The sequence below is a fragment of the Argopecten irradians genome, chromosome 14 (genome assembly GCF_041381155.1).
Source record: "Argopecten irradians isolate NY chromosome 14, Ai_NY, whole genome shotgun sequence".
In the NCBI taxonomy this organism is placed as follows: Eukaryota; Metazoa; Mollusca; class Bivalvia; order Pectinida; family Pectinidae; genus Argopecten; species Argopecten irradians.
The window spans coordinates 291,592-313,752 of record NC_091147.1 but is presented as its reverse complement, the minus strand read 5'-3'; the positions used below and the strand labels follow the sequence as shown (position 1 = coordinate 313,752).

The following is a 22,161-nucleotide window of genomic DNA, read 5'->3' as shown; positions in this document are numbered from 1 at the left end:
ATAAGTGAGGTCATCAATTCGATGAAATTAAATAAATCACCAGGATCAGATGAGGTTATTATAGCATTTTATGAGAAATTTTGGAAATACTTCAAAACCTGCTTCCGAAATGCTACTATGAGAGCTTCCAAAATAAACCATGATATGATTGAAAAGAGAAGGTAAATTTTCCTTGATATACAAGGAAGGTGATGCACTATAATTAAAAATTGGCGTCCGATTACACTTCTGAATGTTGATTGCATAATTTTAGCACGATGCTTAGCTGAAAGATTATAAAAGATACTTCCAGAAAAAATGAACACTTATTAAAATGGTTTCATCAAACATATTTAAATCGGAAACAATAATAAACAAATCCAAGATATCATTGCAAATACACAAACAACTTAGTTGTACAATATTATATTAGTTATACATTTGCGAACTGATCTCCCAGGTTAAAGTGATGTTTTCAAGTGACTAATCTCGAGAACAAACATTTTTGTATTCACCAGGACAAATTAAAAATTCACTCTCTTTCTGTATAGTTATACACTGTATGTATTTGAGGAAAATTGAATATAAGAATAATTAATTTATAAATGATATAAACTGATGAACCAAGTTCAACTTTCTTTTGTTTATTATTCAGAAATGTAACCGATGAACCGATGAATCAAGTTCATCATTCCACTTTTGTATTATTTACAAATGTAACTGGTGAACTTATATGTATAATATATGGTGTAATAGTATCATATCATAACTGTGCACATATACTTTGGGCCGGAGGCCCTATACAACGAATAAAGTAAACTTGAACAATGTTATTTTTAGATTTTGGGAAGGCATTCGACACAGTTGAATAGGAATCGGTTTAGTTTATCATATTTTTGTCATATTAGTGGTCAAGTTTGCGTGTTCGACATTAGATATTGTAGTATCGCATTTAGATCTACTTTATAAATGTCTTTATCGTTGTTTAACTTGTTGTTGTTGTACGCTGATAGGAAGGGATTCGAATGACGTTGTAGCTTTATGACGTATGTTTTAACTGCAGAAGACAAGACTGTAATGGCGACACAAGAGCAACAGAAACAAGAAAGCACAGGGGCATGTAAAAACACAGAGACAAGTCAGAATGAGGTAAATAGAATGATGGATGATTTGTTAATGGGTGAAAACGTGGCTATGCCGATGCTATACTTCACTGGTTAAAATATTGTTATTGAATTTCCAAATTCCGAATTGCAGCACGCAAAATGTAAAATTTCACGTACGTCATATGTTCAGAACTGCTTTCTTCAGGCTGTAAGTCAGACTATAAAAGCTGCCGGTCAATTTGAGAGCAAATGATATAGATATTGTATGATTTTCTTTCAATTTTGCTGTCTGAGAGCGTTACATACAACAGCACGCTTTATATCTTTTACTGTTATCGTTTACTTTTTATTTACTTGTTTAAATCACAACTTACATTTATCATATTTCCTTGCTCCCTAAAATGCTCATGTCCTTACTTTGACAAATAGTAGGAGACGATTATTGTAGAACCTAGACCTGCTTCTATCATTTATATTATATTCTTAGTAATACTTCCATTACTACAGCATGGCCAATAAATGGCCATTTATGTTCTCTAATTACTTCCACGTGGGCGGGTTTGTCACGATGCGTATTTGTAATTACAAATGGTCAAGCCATTCGGACATTAAAGGGTTAACCAGCGTTACCTTAACTGAAATCTGCTTATTTTCAAAGCATAAAAAGTACAGGGACATATTCCGTACTGGTTAAGGTGGAATTAAGCCACGCGAACATAAGTATTATTACGTAAATGTATTGACGGTATCCTATATCATATGTTAAAAGAAATAATCCATCGTTGGACATTTTAAGGAAGTTTTTATGATCTACTTTAATGGTATTAAATTACATTCTTCCTTATCCTTGTTACTGCTAATTCCCTAAAATCATATCAGGGTACACTTATCATTCCCTAACTGGTTGATAAATACGTTGTATATATATGCAAACGTTTCATAACTAATTGACGCTTTTTAATTTATTCACAAAATGACAACGTTATAGAAGCCTGCCAGTGTTCCAAGTCCAACGGATCGGGATTGCCATGGTAAGACAGCTAACGTCTTCAAATATATACTACTGATTAGCATATCGTTACATAGGTTGACGTAAAGTTAACAATCAGAAAGCTTCCGAACGAAGTGTTTGCTCGAAAACCAATGTAAGAAACGAGTTATAATAGATTGATTCTGATAATTAAAAGAACGTTTACCAGGATCCAGATATTATCGTTAAAAACATATGAAGTCACAATATACAATTGCTTCATGCCGTACGAGTCAACAGTCAAAACTCTTTTCCTGAAGTGATGGGACCAATTCCAGGAACTGTTTCCCGAGGCCGGAGGACGAGGAAAAACAGTCTCTAGGGTTGGTACCAACACCGAGGGGAAATATTTTTGACTGTTGCCATATTAGACGTGAAACACATGTTTTGATACATGAACCACAGTCTAAAACAGATCACAGTTTGTGGCGAGAAAGACTTTCGTGGAAACGATATTTGGGTTCGGCGCACCGGTGTTTATGACGTTATCAATTAAGCATGACGTCAATAATTAAGTCCTGCAAGCGTTTTACATCGGTCAACAGTAAAACTATTGACTGGTAAATAATTTTTGGACATTTATATAGTTCTTACGATTTTTAAGCAATTTCATGAAAAAAAAATAAGTAAGGAAAACATTGTATTATGTGAGTGTTATGTTTCTAAAGAAGAATAAGTGAGGTCATCAATTCGATGAAATTAAATAAATCACCAGGATCAGATGAGGTTATTATAGCATTTTATGAGAAATTTTGGAAATACTTCAAAACCTGCTTCCGAAATGCTACTATGAGAGCTTCCAAAATAAACCATGATATGATTGAAAAGAGAAGGTAAATTTTCCTTGATATACAAGGAAGGTGATGCACTATAATTAAAAATTGGCGTCCGATTACACTTCTGAATGTTGATTGCATAATTTTAGCACGATGCTTAGCTGAAAGATTATAAAAGATACTTCCAGAAAAAATGAACACTTATTAAAATGGTTTCATCAAACATATTTAAATCGGAAACAATAATAAACAAATCCAAGATATCATTGCAAATACACAAACAACTTAGTTGTACAATATTATATTAGTTATACATTTGCGAACTGATCTCCCAGGTTAAAAGTGATGTTTTCAAGTGACTAATCTCGAGAACAAACATTTTTGTATTCACCAGGACAAATTAAAAATTCACTCTCTTTCTGTATAGTTATACACTGTATGTATTTGAGGAAAATTGAATATAAGAATAATTAATTTATAAATGATATAAACTGATGAACCAAGTTCAACTTTCTTTTGTTTATTATTCAGAAATGTAACCGACGAACCGATGAATCAAGTTCATCATTCCACTTTTGTATTATTTACAAATGTAACTGGTGAACTTATATGTATAATATATGGTGTAATAGTATCATATCATAACTGTGCACATATACTTTGGGCCGGAGGCCCTATACAACGAATAAAGTAAACTTGAACAATGTTATTTTTAGATTTTGGGAAGGCATTCGACACAGTTGAATAGGAATCGGTTTAGTTTATCATATTTTTGTCATATTAGTGGTCAAGTTTGCGTGTTCGACATTAGATATTGTAGTATCGCATTTAGATCTACTTTATAAATGTCTTTATCGTTGTTTAACTTGTTGTTGTTGTACGCTGATAGGAAGGGATTCGAATGACGTTGTAGCTTTATGACGTATGTTTTAACTGCAGAAGACAAGACTGTAATGGCGACACAAGAGCAACAGAAACAAGAAAGCACAGGGGCATGTAAAAACACAGAGACAAGTCAGAATGAGGTAAATAGAATGATGGATGATTTGTTAATGGGTGAAAACGTGGCTATGCCGATGCTATACTTCACTGGTTAAAATATTGTTATTGAATTTCCAAATTCCGAATTGCAGCACGCAAAATGTAAAATTTCACGTACGTCATATGTTCAGAACTGCTTTCTTCAGGCTGTAAGTCAGACTATAAAAGCTGCCGGTCAATTTGAGAGCAAATGATATAGATATTGTATGATTTTCTTTCAATTTTGCTGTCTGAGAGCGTTACATACAACAGCACGCTTTATATCTTTTACTGTTATCGTTTACTTTTTATTTACTTGTTTAAATCACAACTTACATTTATCATATTTCCTTGCTCCCTAAAATGCTCATGTCCTTACTTTGACAAATAGTAGGAGACGATTATTGTAGAACCTAGACCTGCTTCTATCATTTATATTATATTCTTAGTAATACTTCCATTACTACAGCATGGCCAATAAATGGCCATTTATGTTCTCTAATTACTTCCACGTGGGCGGGTTTGTCACGATGCGTATTTGTAATTACAAATAGTCAAGCCATTCGGACATTAAAGGGTTAACCAGCGTTACCTTAACTGAAATCTGCTTATTTTCAAAGCATAAAAAGTACAGGGACATATTCCGTACTGGTTAAGGTGGAATTAAGCCACGCGAACATAAGTATTATTACGTAAATGTATTGACGGTATCCTATATCATATGTTAAAAGAAATAATCCATCGTTGGACATTTTAAGGAAGTTTTTATGATCTACTTTAATGGTATTAAATTACATTCTTCCTTATCCTTGTTACTGCTAATTCCCTAAAATCATATCAGGGTACACTTATCATTCCCTAACTGGTTGATAAACACGTTATATATATATGCAAACGTTTCATAACTAATTGACGCTTTTTAATTTATTCACAAAATGACAACGTTATAGAAGCCTGCCAGTGTTCCAAGTCCAACGGATCGGGATTGCCATGGTAAGACAGCTAACGTCTTCAAATATATACTACTGATTAGCATATCGTTACATAGGTTGACGTAAAGTTAACAATCAGAAAGCTTCGGAACGAAGTGTTTGCTCGAAAACCAATGTAAGAAACCAGTTATAATAGATTGATTCTGATAATTAAAAGAACGTTTACCAGGATCCAGATATTATCGTTAAAAACATATGAAGTCACAATATACAATTGCTTCATGCCGTACCAGTCAACAGTCAAAACTCTTTTCCTGAAGTGATGGGACCAATTCCAGGAACTGTTTCCCGAGGCCGGAGGACGAGGAAAACAGTCTCTAGGGTTGGTACCAACACCAAGGGGAAATATTTTTGACTGTTGCCATATTAGACGTGAAACACATGTTTTGATACATGAACCACAGTCTAAAACAGATCACAGTTTGTGGCGAGAAAGACTTTCGTGGAAACGATATTTGGGTTCGGCGCACCGGTGTTTGTGACGTTATCAATTAAGCATGACGTCAATAATTAAGCCCTGCAAACGTTTTACATCGGTCAACAGTAAAACTATTGACTGGTAAATAATTTTTGGACATTTATATAGTTCTAACGATTTTTAAGCAATTTCATGAAAAAAAATAAGTAAGGAAAACATTGTATTATGTGATTGTTATGTTTCTAAAGAAGAATAAGTGAGGTCATCAATTCGATGAAATTAAATAAATCACCAGGATCAGATGAGGTTATTATAGCATTTTATGAGAAATTTTGGAAATACTTCAAAACCTGCTTCCGAAATGCTACTATGAGAGCTTCCAAAATAAACCATGATATGATTGAAAAGAGAAGGTAAATTTTCCTTGATATACAAGGAAGGTGATGCACTATATTAAAAAATTGGCGTCCGATTACACTTCTGAATGTTGATTACATAATTTTAGCACGATGCTTAGCTGAAAGATTATAAAAGATACTTCCAGAAAAAATGAACACTTATTAAAATGGTTTCATCAAACATATTTAAATCGGAAACAATAATAAACAAATCCAAGATATCATTGCAAATACACAAACAACTTAGTTGTACAATATTATATTAGTTATACATTTGCGAACTGATCTCCCAGGTTAAAGTGATGTTTTCAAGTGACTAATCTCGAGAACAAACATTTTTGTATTCACCAGGACAAATTAAAAATTCACTCTCTTTCTGTATAGTTATACACTGTATGTATTTGAGGAAAATTGACTATGAGAATAATTAATTTATAAATGATATAAACTGATGAACCAAGTTCAACTTTCTTTTGTTTATTATTCAGAAATGTAACCGACGAACCGATGAATCAAGTTCATCATTCCACTTTTTGTATTATTTACAAATGTAACTGGTGAACTTATATGTATAATATATGATGTAATAGTATCATATCATAACTGTGCACATATACTTTGGGCCGGAGGCCCTATACAACGAATAAAGTAAACTTGAACAATGTTATTTTTAGATTTTGGGAAGGCATTCGACACAGTTGAATAGGAGTCGGTTTAGTTTATCATATTTTTATCATATTAGTGGTTAAGCTTGCGTGTTCGACATTATATATTGTAGTATCGCATTTAGATCTACTTTATAAATGTCTTTATCGTTGTTTAACTTGTTGTTGTTTTACGCTGATAGGAAGGGATTCGAATGACGTTGTAGCTTTATGACGTATGTTTTAACTGCAGAAGACAAGACTGTAATGGCGACACAAGAACAACAGAAACAAGAAAGCACAGGGGCATGTAAAAACACAGAGACAAGTCAGAATGAGGTAAATAGAATGATAAATGATTTGTTAATGGGTGAAAACGTGGCTATGCCGATGCTATACTTCACTGGTTAAAATATTGTTATTGAATTTCCAAATTCCAAATTGCAGCACGCAAAATGTAAAATTTCACGTACGTCATATGTTCAGAACTGCTTTCTTCAGGCTGTAAGTCAGAATATAAAAGCTGCCGGTCAATTTGAGAGCAAATGATATAGATATTGTATGATTTTCTTTCAATTTTGCTGTCTGAGAGCGTTACATACAACAGCACGCTTTATATCTTTTACTGTTATCGTTTACTTCTTTATTTACTTGTTTAAATCACAACTTACATTTATCATATTTCCTTGCTCCCAAAAATGCTCATGTCCTTTCTTTGACAAATAGTAGGAGACGATTATTGTAGAACTTAGACCTGCTTCTATCATTTATATTATATTCTTAGTAATACTTCCATTACTACAGCATGGCCAATAAATGGTCATTTATGTTCCCTAATTACTTCCATGTGGGCGGGTTTGTCATGATGCGTATTTGTAATTACAAATGGTCAAGCCATTCGGACATTAAAGGGTTAACCAGCGTTACCTTAACTGAAATCTGCTTATTTTCAAAGCATAAAAAGTACAGGGACATATTCCGTACTGGTTAAGGTGGAATTAAGCCACGCGAACATAAGTATTATTACGTAAATGTATTGACGGTATCCTATATCATATGTTAACAGAAATAATCCATCGTTGGACATTTTAAGGAAGTTTTTATGATCTACTTTAATGGTATGAAATTACATTCTTCCTTATCCTTGTTACTGCTAATTCCCTAAAATCATATCAGGGTACACTTATCATTCCCTAAATGATTGATAAACACGTTATATATATATGCAAACGTTTCATAACTAATTGACGCTTTTTAATTTATTCACAAAATGACAACGTTATAGAAGCCTGCCAGTGTTCCAAGTCCAACGGATCGGGATTGTCATGGTAAGACAGCTAACGTCTTCAAATATATACTACTGATTAGCATATCGTTACATAGGTTGACGTAAAGTTAACAATCAGAAAGCTTCAGAACGAAGTGTTTGCTCGAAAACCAATGTAAGAAACGAGTTATAATAGATTGATTCTGATAATTAAAAGAACGTTTACCAGGATCCAGATATTATCGTTAAAAACATATGAAGTCACAATATACAATTGCTTCATGCCGTACCAGTCAACAGTCAAAACTCTTTTCCTGAAGTGATGGGACCAATTCCAGGAACTGTTTCCCGAGGCCGGAGGACGAGGAAAACAGTCTCTAGGGTTGGTACCAACACCAAGGGGAAATATTTTTGACTGTTGCCATATTAGACGTGAAACACATGTTTTGATACATGAACCACAGTCTAAAACAGATCACAGTTTGTGGCGAGAAAGACTTTCGTGGAAACGATATTTGGGTTCGGCGCACCGGTGTTTATGACATTATCAATTAAGCATGACGTCAATAATTAAGCCCTGCAAACGTTTTACATCGGTCAACAGTAAAACTATTGACTGGTAAATAATTTTTGGACATTTATATAGTTCTAACGATTTTTAAGCAATTTCATGAAAAAAAATAAGTAAGGAAAACATTGTATTATGTGATTGTTATGTTTCTAAAGAAGAATAAGTGAGGTCATCAATTCGATGAAATTAAATAAATCACCAGGATCAGATGAGGTTATTATAGCATTTTATGAGAAATTTTGGAAATACTTCAAAACCTGCTTCCGAAATGCTACTATGAGAGCTTCCAAAATAAACCATGATATGATTGAAAAGAGAAGGTAAATTTTCCTTGATATACAAGGAAGGTGATGCACTATATTTAAAAATTGGCGTCCGATTACACTTCTGAATGTTGATTACATAATTTTAGCACGATGCTTAGCTGAAAGATTATAAAAGATACTTCCAGAAAAAATGAACACTTATTAAAATGGTTTCATCAAACATATTTAAATCGGAAACAATAATAAACAAATCCAAGATATCATTGCAAATACACAAACAACTTAGTTGTACAATATTATATTAGTTATACATTTGCGAACTGATCTCCCAGGTTAAAGTGATGTTTTCAAGTGACTAATCTCGAGAACAAACATTTTTGTATTCACCAGGACAAATTAAAAATTCACTCTCTTTCTGTATAGTTATACACTGTATGTATTTGAGGAAAATTGAATATGAGAATAATTAATTTATAAATGATATAAACTGATGAACCAAGTTCAACTTTCTTTTGTTTATTATTCAGAAATGTAACCGACGAACCGATGAATCAAGTTCATCATTCCACTTTTGTATTATTTACAAATGTAACTGGTGAACTCATATGTATAATATATGATGTAATAGTATCATATCATAAACTGTGCACATATACTTTGGGCCGGAGGCCCTATACAACGAATAAAGTAAACTTGAACAATGTTATTTTTAGATTTTGGGAAGGCATTCGACACAGTTGAATAGGAATCGGTTTAGTTTATCATATTTTTATCATATTAGTGGTCAAGCTTGCGTGTTCGACATTAGATATTGTAATATCGCATTTAGATCTACTTTATAAATGTCTTTATCGTTGTTTAACTTGTTGTTGTTGTACGCTGATAGGAAGGGATTCGAATGACGTTGTAGCTTTATGACGTATGTTTTAACTGCAGAAGACAAGACTGTAATGGCGACACAAGAGCAACAGAAACAAGAAAGCACAGGGGCATGTAAAAACACAGAGACAAGTCAGAATGAGGTAAATAGAATGATAAATGATTTGTTAATGGGTGAAAACGTGGCTATGCCGATGCTATACTTCACTGGTTAAAATATTGTTATTGAATTTCCAAATTCCAAATTGCAGCACGCAAAATGTAAAATTTCACGTACGTCATGTGTTCAGAACTGCTTTCTTCAGGCTGTAAGTCAGACTATAAAAGCTGCCTGTCAACTTAAGAGCAAATGCTATATATATTGTATGATTTTCTTTCAATTTTGCTGTCTGAGAGCGTTACATACAACAGCACGCTTTATATATTTTACTGTTATCGTTTACTTATTTATTTACTTGTTTAAATCACAACTTACATTTATCATATTTTCTTGCTCCCTAAAATGCTCATGTCCTTACTTTGAAAAATTGTAGGAGACGATTATTGTAGAACCTGGAAGTGCTTCTATCACAACAAACGCTCATTTATATATCAAATTCATAGTAATACTTCCATTACTATAGCATGACCAATTAGTATCCAGTTATGTTCTGTAATTACTTCCGTGTTGTTGGTTTTGTCACGATACGTATTGTAATTATAAATGGTCAAGCCATTCGGACACTAAAGGGTTACTCAGTGTTACCTTAACTGAAATTTGATCAAATTTAATATATAAAAAGTACAGGGACATATTCCGTACTTGTTAAGATGGAATTAAGCCAGACGAACGTAAGTGCTATTAAGTAAATGTATTGAGGATATCTTTTATCACATTTTAAAGATGCTCCACCGCCGACAAATTGTATTTTTTCACTATCAAAAACAGGAGCAGACGTTTTAGTATTTTTCTTCAGTTACAAAAGTTACTTACTTTACACCATTACCAACATTGAAAAGTTTGAGCTTCTAATTTTACTTCAAGTTAAAAATATAAAAAATAATTAATTGCATCCCGAAAAAATTCAGTTGCACTATATCCTATATGGAATGAAGTACTGATTGGGCATGCACCAACGGCAAAATAAAGTATCTTATATTATTTTCTTGTGTTAATTAGACATATATATACACGATAATACACCAATTATTGTTCAAGTAATGAATATCATTTATGCCCTGTCGGCGGTGGAGCATCTTTAAAAGAAATAATTCATCGGATCTTAAAGAAGTTTTCATGATTTACTCTTCTTGTATATACTTACATTTATCCTTATTTTCTTTGTGAATGCCAATTCCCTAATATCATACCAGTGTACAAACACCATTCCTTGGTTATATTCTGATTATAGAATAATGTATAAATAGACAAACATTTCATAACTAATTTACGCATTCTAATCTATTCACAAAACAACAACGTGATAGAAGCCTGCCACTGTTTCAAGTCGATGGGAATGCTTTCGAAATGGGGTTAATCGATGTAAGGCGTCTCACTTTCTTTAACAGATAAGTATTAGTATTCTTTTTCAAATACCTGTATAGTATGCTCAAGCACAGTAGCTGCATGTAACATATACATTTAAACCATTTACATGTACCATTCGAGTTGTCGACAGTGAAATGTCTAAATAGATTTGTATCCGTCTTGTCTCTTGATCAATTTTCAGAAACAACCGTCTGAATACTATATGGAACATGTACTGTTGACATGAGAATTGTGCAAAAAGAATGAAGACAATAAAACATTTCTTTTCTTATGTATGGTTGGATTTACAAAATAATAAGTTTTCATCTGAATAACCAAAAAACGAAAACTTGTAAACTCATGCTCCATACTCCGTAATACGCGTTGCAAAACTTGCATATAAAGAAAAGGATGATTGACTATTGTAATTGCGGTGTCTGTTCAGTTGTGTAAATGGTCAGTGAAAGTGGCCAGAGTTGATAAGACCAAAATGGAAGCTGAACTGTTTATGCTATAGAACTGAAAGTCGAATTCTAAGAAGTTATAATAATAAATACTTAAATTGAAAAAGTTTTATGATATTAAAACTTCATTGTACTCATTATATTATTGAATGTAAATATTGAAGTATTTTGGAATAAGGTTGATGAAACATTTGCACAACTTACTTTTAAAGTTGATCTAAAATGTTGAAGTATTTAGTTATAAGGTAGAATAATTTTACTGTGAAGTCAATATGATCTTACAATATGTAAAAGAATGAATTTATTATATCAAAACTTGTATTGAAAATAATGAGTAAAAAAGTAGAAACAAAAAATTGTACTGTAATGAAACGAAAAGAAAATTCAGCAAGCGACCTGGAATATTAATAACAAATTGATAAAATATCATACCGTTGTGAGTAAAACATTAATTACATAGGATGGATCAACATGTATGGTACAATTTTTCAAGAAACCATATTAACAGTTATATTTTATTTTAAAGTGAATCGACCAACCCATCAAACATAGTAGAATAAATCTAGACACATCTATCAGTTTCATTTATATTATTATTATGTAGATTTGTTTCTTTGCTACAATCTGAACAATCATGGATAAGGTATTAATGTGAAACTGTTAATGAGGAATAATAATAACCCTCACTTTGATTCTAAGTGATGCTCGTAAATAATGGATACATGGATAAATAATGCTCAACTGTTTCATCATCTAGGTTACAAAGACACACTGGAGAATCTCTAAAATGATCACGAATAAAGTCAGAATTCAATGTTCATACATCAAGATCGATTTTAGTTTTAGAAAGAAGTATTTTGAATTGGGAAGTAGACTGAACAATAGATAAGTCAATATATTTTGTTTATCCTTTAACCATTTCCTTATAGATTGCATTCAAAACGGATGCAAACTGTCGGTTATTTACTTGGTTTCAATTTACTCCTTTTACTACCGTTGAAAATATATAAACACCTTCACAAACAATTCTAATCAGTGTGTAATATCATCGAAACAATATTGAAATACTAGAAAAAATATTTAATTGCCCATCTAATTTTAAATACATACCTTTGCCCCCAGTAAAAAATAGACGACGCAGCCATACGACAGTATGACGTCATTCCGGTGAATATGACGTTACGTTTTAGCGGACGAATGACGTTTCATTCACTGGAAGGTTAAAAAAAGTTTCGTCGGATGTGGAACAAATTCATGTGATGGTATTGACAGATAAAGCATTTCGTATTGACGGATAAAGCACGCCAAGTTTATCCGTCTGCAGTTAATATGCGCGGCAGTTGCAAGATAAAAACACTTATTCATCTAGTTTAGTATGCTTATATTTCTTATATTCCGAGTTCAGGTTCATATACATACATATTAATTATATATATTGTAGAGGAGAAACATATTTCTTTATAGTAAATTTATATGTGCGGTATCCTTTATACTTACGAATCAACATATACACATGGTATTTAGTTATAGTTTATTTTGTACTTCGCGTTGTGTTTACATTCGTTTACCGACTCCCTCGGGGAAAACCCCGTTCCGGGGATCTTGCCTTGTCCCTTACATCTTCTAGACTCTCTCTCTCTCTCTCTCTCTGGCTTCCTCGGGAAATTCCCCGTTCCGAGGACGTTGTCTTATCCCCTACATTCTGGAGACCGTCTCCCCAAACTCTCCCCCCTAAAACCACTTCTGTGCCAAAGAGCCGATATTGGGCCGAATGAACATCTACGTTCATTGCCCAAAAAGCCGAGTTTGAGCCGATGACAGTGCTTCAAAAAACGACATTGCATTTTGTAATTTTATTCATTACTATTCGGTAGCGTGATATGTCCCCTAAAGAATGATACCTTTTTTGACGTCATATCTTGTAAAATGACGTCGCAACACTTAAAAATGACGTCATGAGCTTTTGGAAGCCGTCGTGAAAATATGACGTCGAACATAACGTCATTCTTACGAGTGTGTTACAGCCTTCTAGATACAGGGCAACGATATCGCACTTTCCAGTAAATACATGTATAGTCCAAGAACTACAAAAGTCCAAAAGTTAATTCCAAAAAATCCAAAATAAATTTTAGCTCACAGTTTATCTTCATAATTATCTACCCCGTTCTTATCCTGGTCACAGCACCAAAATAAATACCACACGTCCCGGTGACGTTGTCTTATCCCCTACATTCTGGAAACCGTCTCCCCAAACTCTCCCTCCTAAGACCTTAATCTTCAGTCAGTATATTTAATAACCTAACAACTTCTCTCACGTTCCTTTGTGCATATATTAAAAAGGCACGTGCTGCCTAAAATATCTAATCCCATCTAACCAAAACATTATGCTTTACTGACCTATCACAATGGCCTTACCACTGACCGCTTTGATAAACTGCAAGTTAGGATCCACACTGCATATCTTGGATATCGTCTCTCAATATGACAGCCTACGTGATAGCGCGCTAGCCTACACCTACTACTGACAATCCCTGATTTATACCTATCAATCTATCACTGGTTTTACTTTCCTATATGAAGTGTACTTTTATTATAACTAAGTGTTACATACAAATTATCAACCAATTTTGTTACAAAGAGCTTTTAAAATGTTATTTATCATCAAAAGTTACTAACATTTTGAGAATTACAATACTTTCGATGCACATGTTTTAATTTTATAAGTACAAATAAGAGCTGGAAATGATTTTTGGCAGTACTACATTTATATTCACATTTACAACTGTATAATGCAGTAAAATGAGTACATACAGTCAGAGCATAACTACGTTGTAGTCTATAATTTCATTTCACATTTTGATAATGTTATTAGTATTCGTAAAGTGAAATCTACAGGTATGTTTCCATCTAAACACATATACGAAATAAAAAAAAAAAAAAAACAAGAATTTTACAGTGCATAATGTCTGTTTTGCAACTAATGTTTATAAGCCATCATACATGTTTGTCGGTCGATTTGAATGATTTTCATATCTGCATCCATTAAACCTTAAAGTTTTTGATAGATTTAAGAAGAAAACATAAAATGTCAAAAATTTCGCCTAGTTACGACACATATAACTTTAATATAGGTGGTTTTAAACGTTAAACGTTATTGGAAGTCATGCCATGTCAAAATAAGTTCCTGTATATTTAAAGTAGTTTGTGTATTTCTAATGTAAATGTTTTAAATACAGTTATGTTTCGTGACATCAAAAATATTTAGTATTTTGAATAAAATACAATAAAGTTGATTGGAAAGAGTCCTACATCTGCAAGATCAAATAAACTCAAAATGATATCTGATGTATTGAAAACCACTACGGAATAATATAACTGGCATTTGTGGATATGAAGGATAGAAATATAAGGTTTTTTAGTCGTATTTTAATGTTGAATCGATCGACAAAGTCACTTGAATAATAAGAAATTATCTGAGAAGTGCTCTTAAATTCTGAGAAATCCAAGTGCCATTTTCTTTCATAAGGTCATACACATTTCTTACCCCTTTTGCATACATACCATTCTGTACAGAACTTTGTTATACTAACTATTTGAAGCAAACTATTATGACATATAGGACATTTTAATATTACATACATTAATTGTGATTCATTTACTAATGTATCTTTATTCCAAGCTTTAAAAAATCTTGTTTCTATTGTATATAAAAAAGCAGACCTTAAATCATAAACATGTCTAATATTACATGATCGCTTTTCAAGCAGATTGATCCATTTATTATATTGTGACCTCAGAGCTTTACTTATCCATTTAATCTTAAGTCCAGTATAGTTCTTAAAATAGACAAATGTAATAATATCCCATTTACCTCACTTTATTATTATTTAAGAAATATAGTTTTATTGTTGAGACTTATGACATTAAAATCTTAAGAAAAGGGTATGTTAAGCTCCTTATGAATAACATATTTTTTTTAGTGTTCATAGCAAGATTTATACAACTTTGCAAAGGCAGTCCGCGTTTTGTAATATCCCCCAGTGTAAGATAAGTATAATACACATTATACATTGTATAAGGTTCCGCGCAAGCACATTAAAAAAGGAGTTGTCAGTGTAATGTAATGAATATGACGTAACGTTTTAGCGGACGAATGACGTTTCATTCACTGGAAGGTTAAAAAAAGTTTCGTCGGATGTGGAACAAATTCATGTGATGGTATTGACAGATAAAGCATTTCGTATTGACGGATAAAGCACGCCAAGTTTATCCGTCTGCAGTTAATATGCGCGGCAGTTGCAAGATAAAAACACTTATTCATCTAGTTTAGTATGCTTATATTTCTTATATTCCGAGTTCAGGTTCATATACATACATATTAATTATATATATTGTAGAGGAGAAACATATTTCTTTATAGTAAATTTATATGTGCGGTATCCTTTATACTTACGAATCAACATATACACATGGTATTTAGTTATAGTTTATTTTGTACTTCGCGTTGTGTTTACATTCGTTTACCGACTCCCTCGGGGAAAACCCCGTTCCGGGGATCTTGCCTTGTCCCTTACATCTTCTAGACTCTCTCTCTCTCTTTGGCTTCCTCGGGAAATTCCCCGTTCCGAGGACGTTGTCTTATCCCCTAAATTCTGGAGACCGTCTCCCCAAACTCTCCCCCTAAAACCACTTCTGTGCCAAAGAGCCGATATTGGGCCGAATGAACATCTACGTTCATTGCCCAAAAAGCCGAGTTTGAGCCGATGACAGTGCTTCAAAAAACGACATTGCATTTTGTAATTTTATTCATTACTATTCGGTAGCGTGATATGTCCCCTAAAGAATGATACCTTTTTTGACGTCATATCTTGTAAAATGACGTCGCAACACTTAAAAATGACGTCATGAGCTTTTGGAAGCCGTCGTGAAAATATGACGTCGAACATAACGTCATTTTTACGAGTGTGTTTACAGCCTTCTAGATACAGGGCAACGATATCGCACTTTCCAGTAAATACATGTATAGTCCAAGAACTACAAAAGTCCAAAAGTTAATTCCAAAAAATCCAAAATAAATTTTAGCTCACAGTTTATCTTCATAATTATCTACCCCGTTCTTATCCTGGTCACAGCACCAAAATAAATACCACACGTCCCGGTGACGTTGTCTTATCCCCTACATTCTGGAAACCGTCTCCCCAAACTCTCCCTCCTAAGACCTTAATCTTCAGTCAGTATATTTAATAACCTAACAACTTCTCTCACGTTCCTTTGTGCATATATTAAAAAGGCACGTGCTGCCTAAAATATCTAATCCCATCTAACCAAAACATTATGCTTTACTGACCTATCACAATGGCCTTACCACTGACCGCTTTGATAAACTGCAAGTTAGGATCCACACTGCATATCTTGGATATCGTCTCTCAATATGACAGCCTACGTGATAGCGCGCTAGCCTACACCTACTACTGACAATCCCTGATTTATACCTATCAATCTATCACTGGTTTTACTTTCCTATATGAACTCTATAAAGTGTACTTTTATTATAACTAAGTGTTACATACAAATTATCAACCAATTTTGTTACAAAGAGCTTTTAAAATGTTATTTATCATCAAAAGTTACTAACATTTTGAGAATTACAATACTTTCGATGCACATGTTTTAATTTTATAAGTACAAATAAGAGCTGGAAATGATTTTTGGCAGTACTACATTTACATTCACATTTACAACTGTATAATGCAGTAAAATGAGTACATACAGTCAGAGCATAACTACGTTGTAGTCTATAATTTCATTTCACATTTTGATAATGTTATTAGTATTCGTAAAGTGAAATCTACAGGTATGTTTCCATCTAAACACATATACGAAATAAAAAAAAAAAACAAGAATTTTACAGTGCATAATGTCTGTTTTGCAACTAATGTTTATAAGCCATCATACATGTTTGTCGGTCGATTTGAATGATTTTCATATCTGCATCCATTAAACCTTAAAGTTTTTGATAGATTTAAGAAGAAAACATAAAATGTCAAAAATTTCGCCTAGTTACGACACATATAACTTTAATATAGGTGGTTTTAAACGTTAAACGTTATTGGAAGTCATGCCATGTCAAAATAAGTTCCTGTATATTTAAAGTAGTTTGTGTATTTCTAATGTAAATGTTTTAAATACAGTTATGTTTCGTGACATCAAAAATATTTAGTATTTTGAATAAAATACAATAAAGTTGATTGGAAAGAGTCCTACATCTGCAAGATCAAATAAACTCAAAATGATATCTGATGTATTGAAAACCACTACGGAATAATATAACTGGCATATGTGGATATGAAGGATAGAAATATAAGGTTTTTAGTCGTATTTTAATGTTGAATCGATCGACAAAGTCACTTGAATAATAAGAAATTATCTGAGAAGTGCTCTTAAATTCTGAGAAATCCAAGTGCCATTTTCTTTCATAAGGTCATACACATTTCTTACCCCTTTTGCATACATACCATTCTGTACAGAACTTTGTTATACTAACTATTTGAAGCAAACTATTATGACATATAGGACATTTTAATATTACATACATTAATTGTGATTCATTTACTAATGTATCTTTATTCCAAGCTTTAAAAAATCTTGTTTCTATTGTATTTAAAAAAGCAGACCTTAAATCATAAATATGTCTAATATTACATGATCGCTTTTCAAGCAGATTGATCCATTTATTATATTGTGACCTCAGAGCTTTACTTATCCATTTAATCTTAAGTCCAGTATAGTTTCTTAAAATAGACAAATGTAATAATATCCCATTTACCTCACTTTATTATTATTTAAGAAATATAGTTTTATTGTTGAGACTTATGACATTAAAATCTTAAGAAAAGGGTATGTTAAGCTCCTTATGAATAACATATTTTTTTAGTGTTCATAGCAAGATTTATACAACTTTGCAAAGGCAGTCCGCGTTTTGTAATATCCCCCAGTGTAAGATAAGTATAATACACATTATACATTGTATAAGGTTCCGCGCAAGCACATTAAAAAAGGAGTTGTCAGTGTAATGTAATCAGGTTAGAGGTATAAAGCAATTCTGAAAGAACAGTATTATCTTTGTAAAAGAGATCACAAGAAATCAGAACATGAACATGTCATTCTTACATACACAATCTCAACATATTCCCATGTAGCATATTTTAGACGACTGCAATAAGTCAAAACACATGTGTAGCAATGTCTCGGTTACCACCATTCATTTACGTATACCATTTAAGAAAGAAAGACATATTTTTAATTCAAACAATGATTTTTCTTTTTTTTTCTCTTTCAGGTAAAAACAGTTTGAGTAAAATTGCGCCTAAATTCGTAAATAATAGCAAAGGTATGTTAAGCTCGTTACGATTCACATGCCATTCGATAGTGGAAAAGTATACGATTTGTGCATTATGTCTTTTATTTAATCATCCCTCGTTATCCGCTGTCCGCCGAACATTTTGAAACTTATTATCATGTTACACAAATTCAGATTTTGCTTGAAATGATACTGACATTGTCTCAATCAGGTGTTGTTATTCTTTGTCGAGTTGATATTAATTTTGATACTAAATCCCAGAGGCCACATTGACCAACACTGTCAATTCCGCTACTGAAATTTAGCTGAAACTTGCCTGAAACGATCCTGACATAGGCGAAGTATTGTTTATTTTCGGGTCGATTCCAAATCAAAGATGAGCAACACGGCCCCCATCTTTAAAAACCAATATATTTTGAACTTCTTTTCAAGCTAAGCCGGTGCAATTTAGCTGAAACCGGACTGTAATGATATCCTGATATACTCCTCAGTTAGTGTTGTATTTTTGTCTAGTTGCTTTGAAATCACAAATAATTTCAACAGCCACCATCTTGGAAACACGTTTTAAAGTTTAAATTTTGAAGACTCAATCTTAAAGGTAGGTTTCGCCCCACCTAAAAATACTTTTTTTGTAAAACCCGATACACGGAAGAAAAAAATGAAAAAAACATTTTAAAAATACCTGAGTTTAATATCCTTATGCGTATGAGATCGAGCAAATGTGTCTTGGATACAAAATTGAAAGAAATCTGTGATTTATTACGATGTCAGACTGACTGGATGGTATGCAAATAAAGCTGTAATTGATAGGGTTGTCGACGTTTCGCGAATGCGCATTGTTGCGTACTAAAAGTAAACAAAATGGCGTGTGATAAAACAAAATGTTTCTGAATCGGCAACAAAGAGGAGGAAATTAGAATGGCATCGGCAGCACCCTATGGTATATCTAAGGAATGAAAGTCAGAGATGTTATGCAGCAAAAGATGAAACAGAGGACATAATAAGATCTAGGTAGGAGAACATTTGAAAGCAACATTGAAACTTTTTTTTATCTCATGTTAAAGCTTTATAGAATACAACTGGTAATATAGGAAGATTCGTGAAAATAAATAAAACCTAAGATGGCGGTTAAAATAACGTCAATTATTATAAAATCGATTAAAAAAGGGGGAGGGGGTAATTTAAAAATGCGCTTTTGATATAAAATAAAATGTCTAAGTATGATAAGTATGGAATTTATTAATATATGTATACTCAATTCAAGATGGTAGACTAAAATGGCGCAAGACCATCTATCATAGTCTGGAAGCCAACTAGTAACTTTTTTCCTTGGATATTTTATAGTTGGTTGATGTCGTAGTTGACAGCTCTGTAGAGTTGGTAAATTGTTGTCCGTTGATGAGTGAGTTGATGTATTTTTGAATGATGACTGGACTTCCAATATTGTAGTCGGCATGCAATGTGTAGAATCATAACGTACCTGGCATCATGGACCCAAAGTGGGACCGCACTCCACGAGGGAGCGGTGCAGACTGCATGCCTATCTCTGTTAGACCTTATAAATATTAAATACCTGATGACTGTGTGCTTATGTACACATGTTTGTCAGAATAGACATAAATGTCGGTACAACATAACCTTATATATTATCTAGGAACTTGTCTAAATACCCGAACATTACGTCGCTGACAACTCGCATCCACACATTTGCCCTGGAGACGTAGCATACGTATGTCTGAACTCACATTTACAGTCATTTAGTCTGTGAGATTTTGATAACAATAATTGATGATTTCCAAAAAGCTAGTCCAATAACTGTCCACCAACCGCAGACGTGCCGATAATAATCCAGAGTACACAAGCAGAATTCGTGTCTCAAATGTACCCCTTTCAGCTGATGATGGGCAAATCAAGAGAGTTCTGACCATGCACAACTGTGTAATAAAGTCGATGTACCGAGAGAAATTGAGATTGATAATACTCACGAATTGTGACACAAGGGATAGAATTGTAATAACAAACATTATAGACATTATGGTATATTTAGTATTATTATTATATGTAGTCAGCAGATTCGTCGATCTGTCATATTGTTCACACGCACCTTCCACATTTTTCCAGTTCGTTGTAGTACACAGACGTGGGTTGCCTCAATCTTCTCTCCGATGGATAGTATATAAAGTTCCTGGTGCGTTAGCCAGTCCTCACGTTGAGGTTGCGTCAGTCTCTTTCCAATATGAAAATTGTCTTGGCTGACACATAACCATAACTTTCCGGTATCATGATTACAGTGATTAAGCTACTTCGCTAGCACACAAATAATTACAAAAGGCCAGATAAGAGATCACCAGCGAATGGTGTATGCTTTCAAATGGCAAGGTAAGAGAGAGAAAAGGAATAATGAAAAATATCATAATTTGAATCTGTCTATCTATTGAAGAAAACAAACATTTGTTTTTCAGAATAAAGTAAGACTGCCAGTGTTAAGAAATAAAAAATCCGTATTTTCCGGAAGTATGCCAATGGATTCTTCTATAGTCTATTCTGTTATAGCTGTTTATTACAAGCAGACAACTACACACATTTATGTTTGATGAAGCGGTTTGTTGGTTTCTTTCCAATGATATCTATATTCATAATTACTCTATCACAAAATATATACATGTTACTGTTCTTATTTTGACGTCATTGTTAGATGGATTAATGAGTGTTCCGTTGGGGATTTGCGATTGTAAGCATATTTTCGAATTAATTGGCTTTTTGATAATAATCGTCCAGTCTATATGTTTATAGTCTACCATTATCAGATGGTGGGTTTATCAAATCGCCGTTCATGTATAGGTTTCCTTACATCTTGTTGTGGATATCTTCACAATATGAATCTACATGATTGGTTTGATAAAGATGAGCTATAGAGGTAAAATAAGCATATATTTGAGCAAGGGAAATATTTTAATACCGTTATCATTGTATTAAGAAAGCGGTATTTCTGTGGTTGGAGTCAGAACAATTTAGTACTGATTTAGAAGTATTACAGCAAACATCTAATATTTGACCATAAGCCGAGCATACTGGATCTGGCGTAACATATTATACACTAACATGACTTAATGTACACAAAATACTTACTCGTTTTCAGTTGGCACGTCGGACGAAGAAAATTTGAAGGAACCAGGTGATTATTACATATTCATGTTATTTATAATGAGATCCCGGTAGATGTGGACTTCACCATGAGCATTTTGATATTTTCAAGATGGCGTCCAAGACGGTCGTTGAATATTGAAAATTCCAATACTTTGTTGAGAAAATCACATATTCAAACTCTTTTAGCATATTTTAAAGCTTTCTAGGATACAACTCGTAATAATCGATGTAAACGGCGGTTAGAATACCGTCAAATACTAATTACAATAAAAAAATCACGCAGTAGGGATGTCAAATACAATTTTATGTAATATATAAGTACGTAATGTATCGCTTT

At 33.0% G+C, this 22,161-nt stretch overlaps 2 protein-coding genes across 2 annotated transcripts in view; both read left to right on the top strand.

Annotated features, from left to right (window-relative positions):
* The window catches only part of LOC138308066 (uncharacterized), a 38,342-nt gene extending 34,354 nt beyond the window's left edge, over positions 1 to 3,988 (top strand). Inside the window, exons 8-10 of the mRNA XM_069249016.1 lie at positions 1,043 to 1,128; positions 2,074 to 2,116; positions 3,831 to 3,988. Of these exons, the coding sequence (XP_069105117.1) occupies positions 1,043 to 1,128; positions 2,074 to 2,116; positions 3,831 to 3,988 (287 nt within the window). The remainder of the gene's footprint in view (positions 1 to 1,042; positions 1,129 to 2,073; positions 2,117 to 3,830) is intronic.
* A 2,633-nt stretch (positions 3,989 to 6,621) lies between these two features.
* Positions 6,622 to 21,956, top strand: LOC138308065 (uncharacterized). Its single transcript, XM_069249014.1, has 6 exons — positions 6,622 to 6,702; positions 7,649 to 7,691; positions 9,404 to 9,489; positions 10,814 to 10,868; positions 18,657 to 18,707; positions 21,934 to 21,956. The coding sequence occupies exons 1-6, from the start codon at positions 6,631 to 6,633 to the stop codon at positions 21,954 to 21,956; spliced, it is 330 nt and encodes a 109-aa protein (XP_069105115.1). The 5' UTR covers positions 6,622 to 6,630.
* Positions 21,957 to 22,161: the final 205 nt, after the last annotated feature.

What these genes read in the sequence shown, in the direction of transcription:
- LOC138308065 (XM_069249014.1), top strand. Translation starts at nt 6,631, where the DNA reads ATGGCGACACAAGAACAACAGAAACAAGAAAGCACAGGGGCATGTAAA. An exon ending in CAGAGACAAGTCAGAATGAG is followed by an intron (nt 6,703 to 7,648) that starts GTAAATAGAATG and finishes ACAACGTTATAG; the next exon opens with AAGCCTGCCAGTGTTCCAAG. An exon ending in ATTCGTAAATAATAGCAAAG is followed by an intron (nt 18,708 to 21,933) that starts GTATGTTAAGCT and finishes GATATTTTCAAG; the next exon opens with ATGGCGTCCAAGACGGTCGT.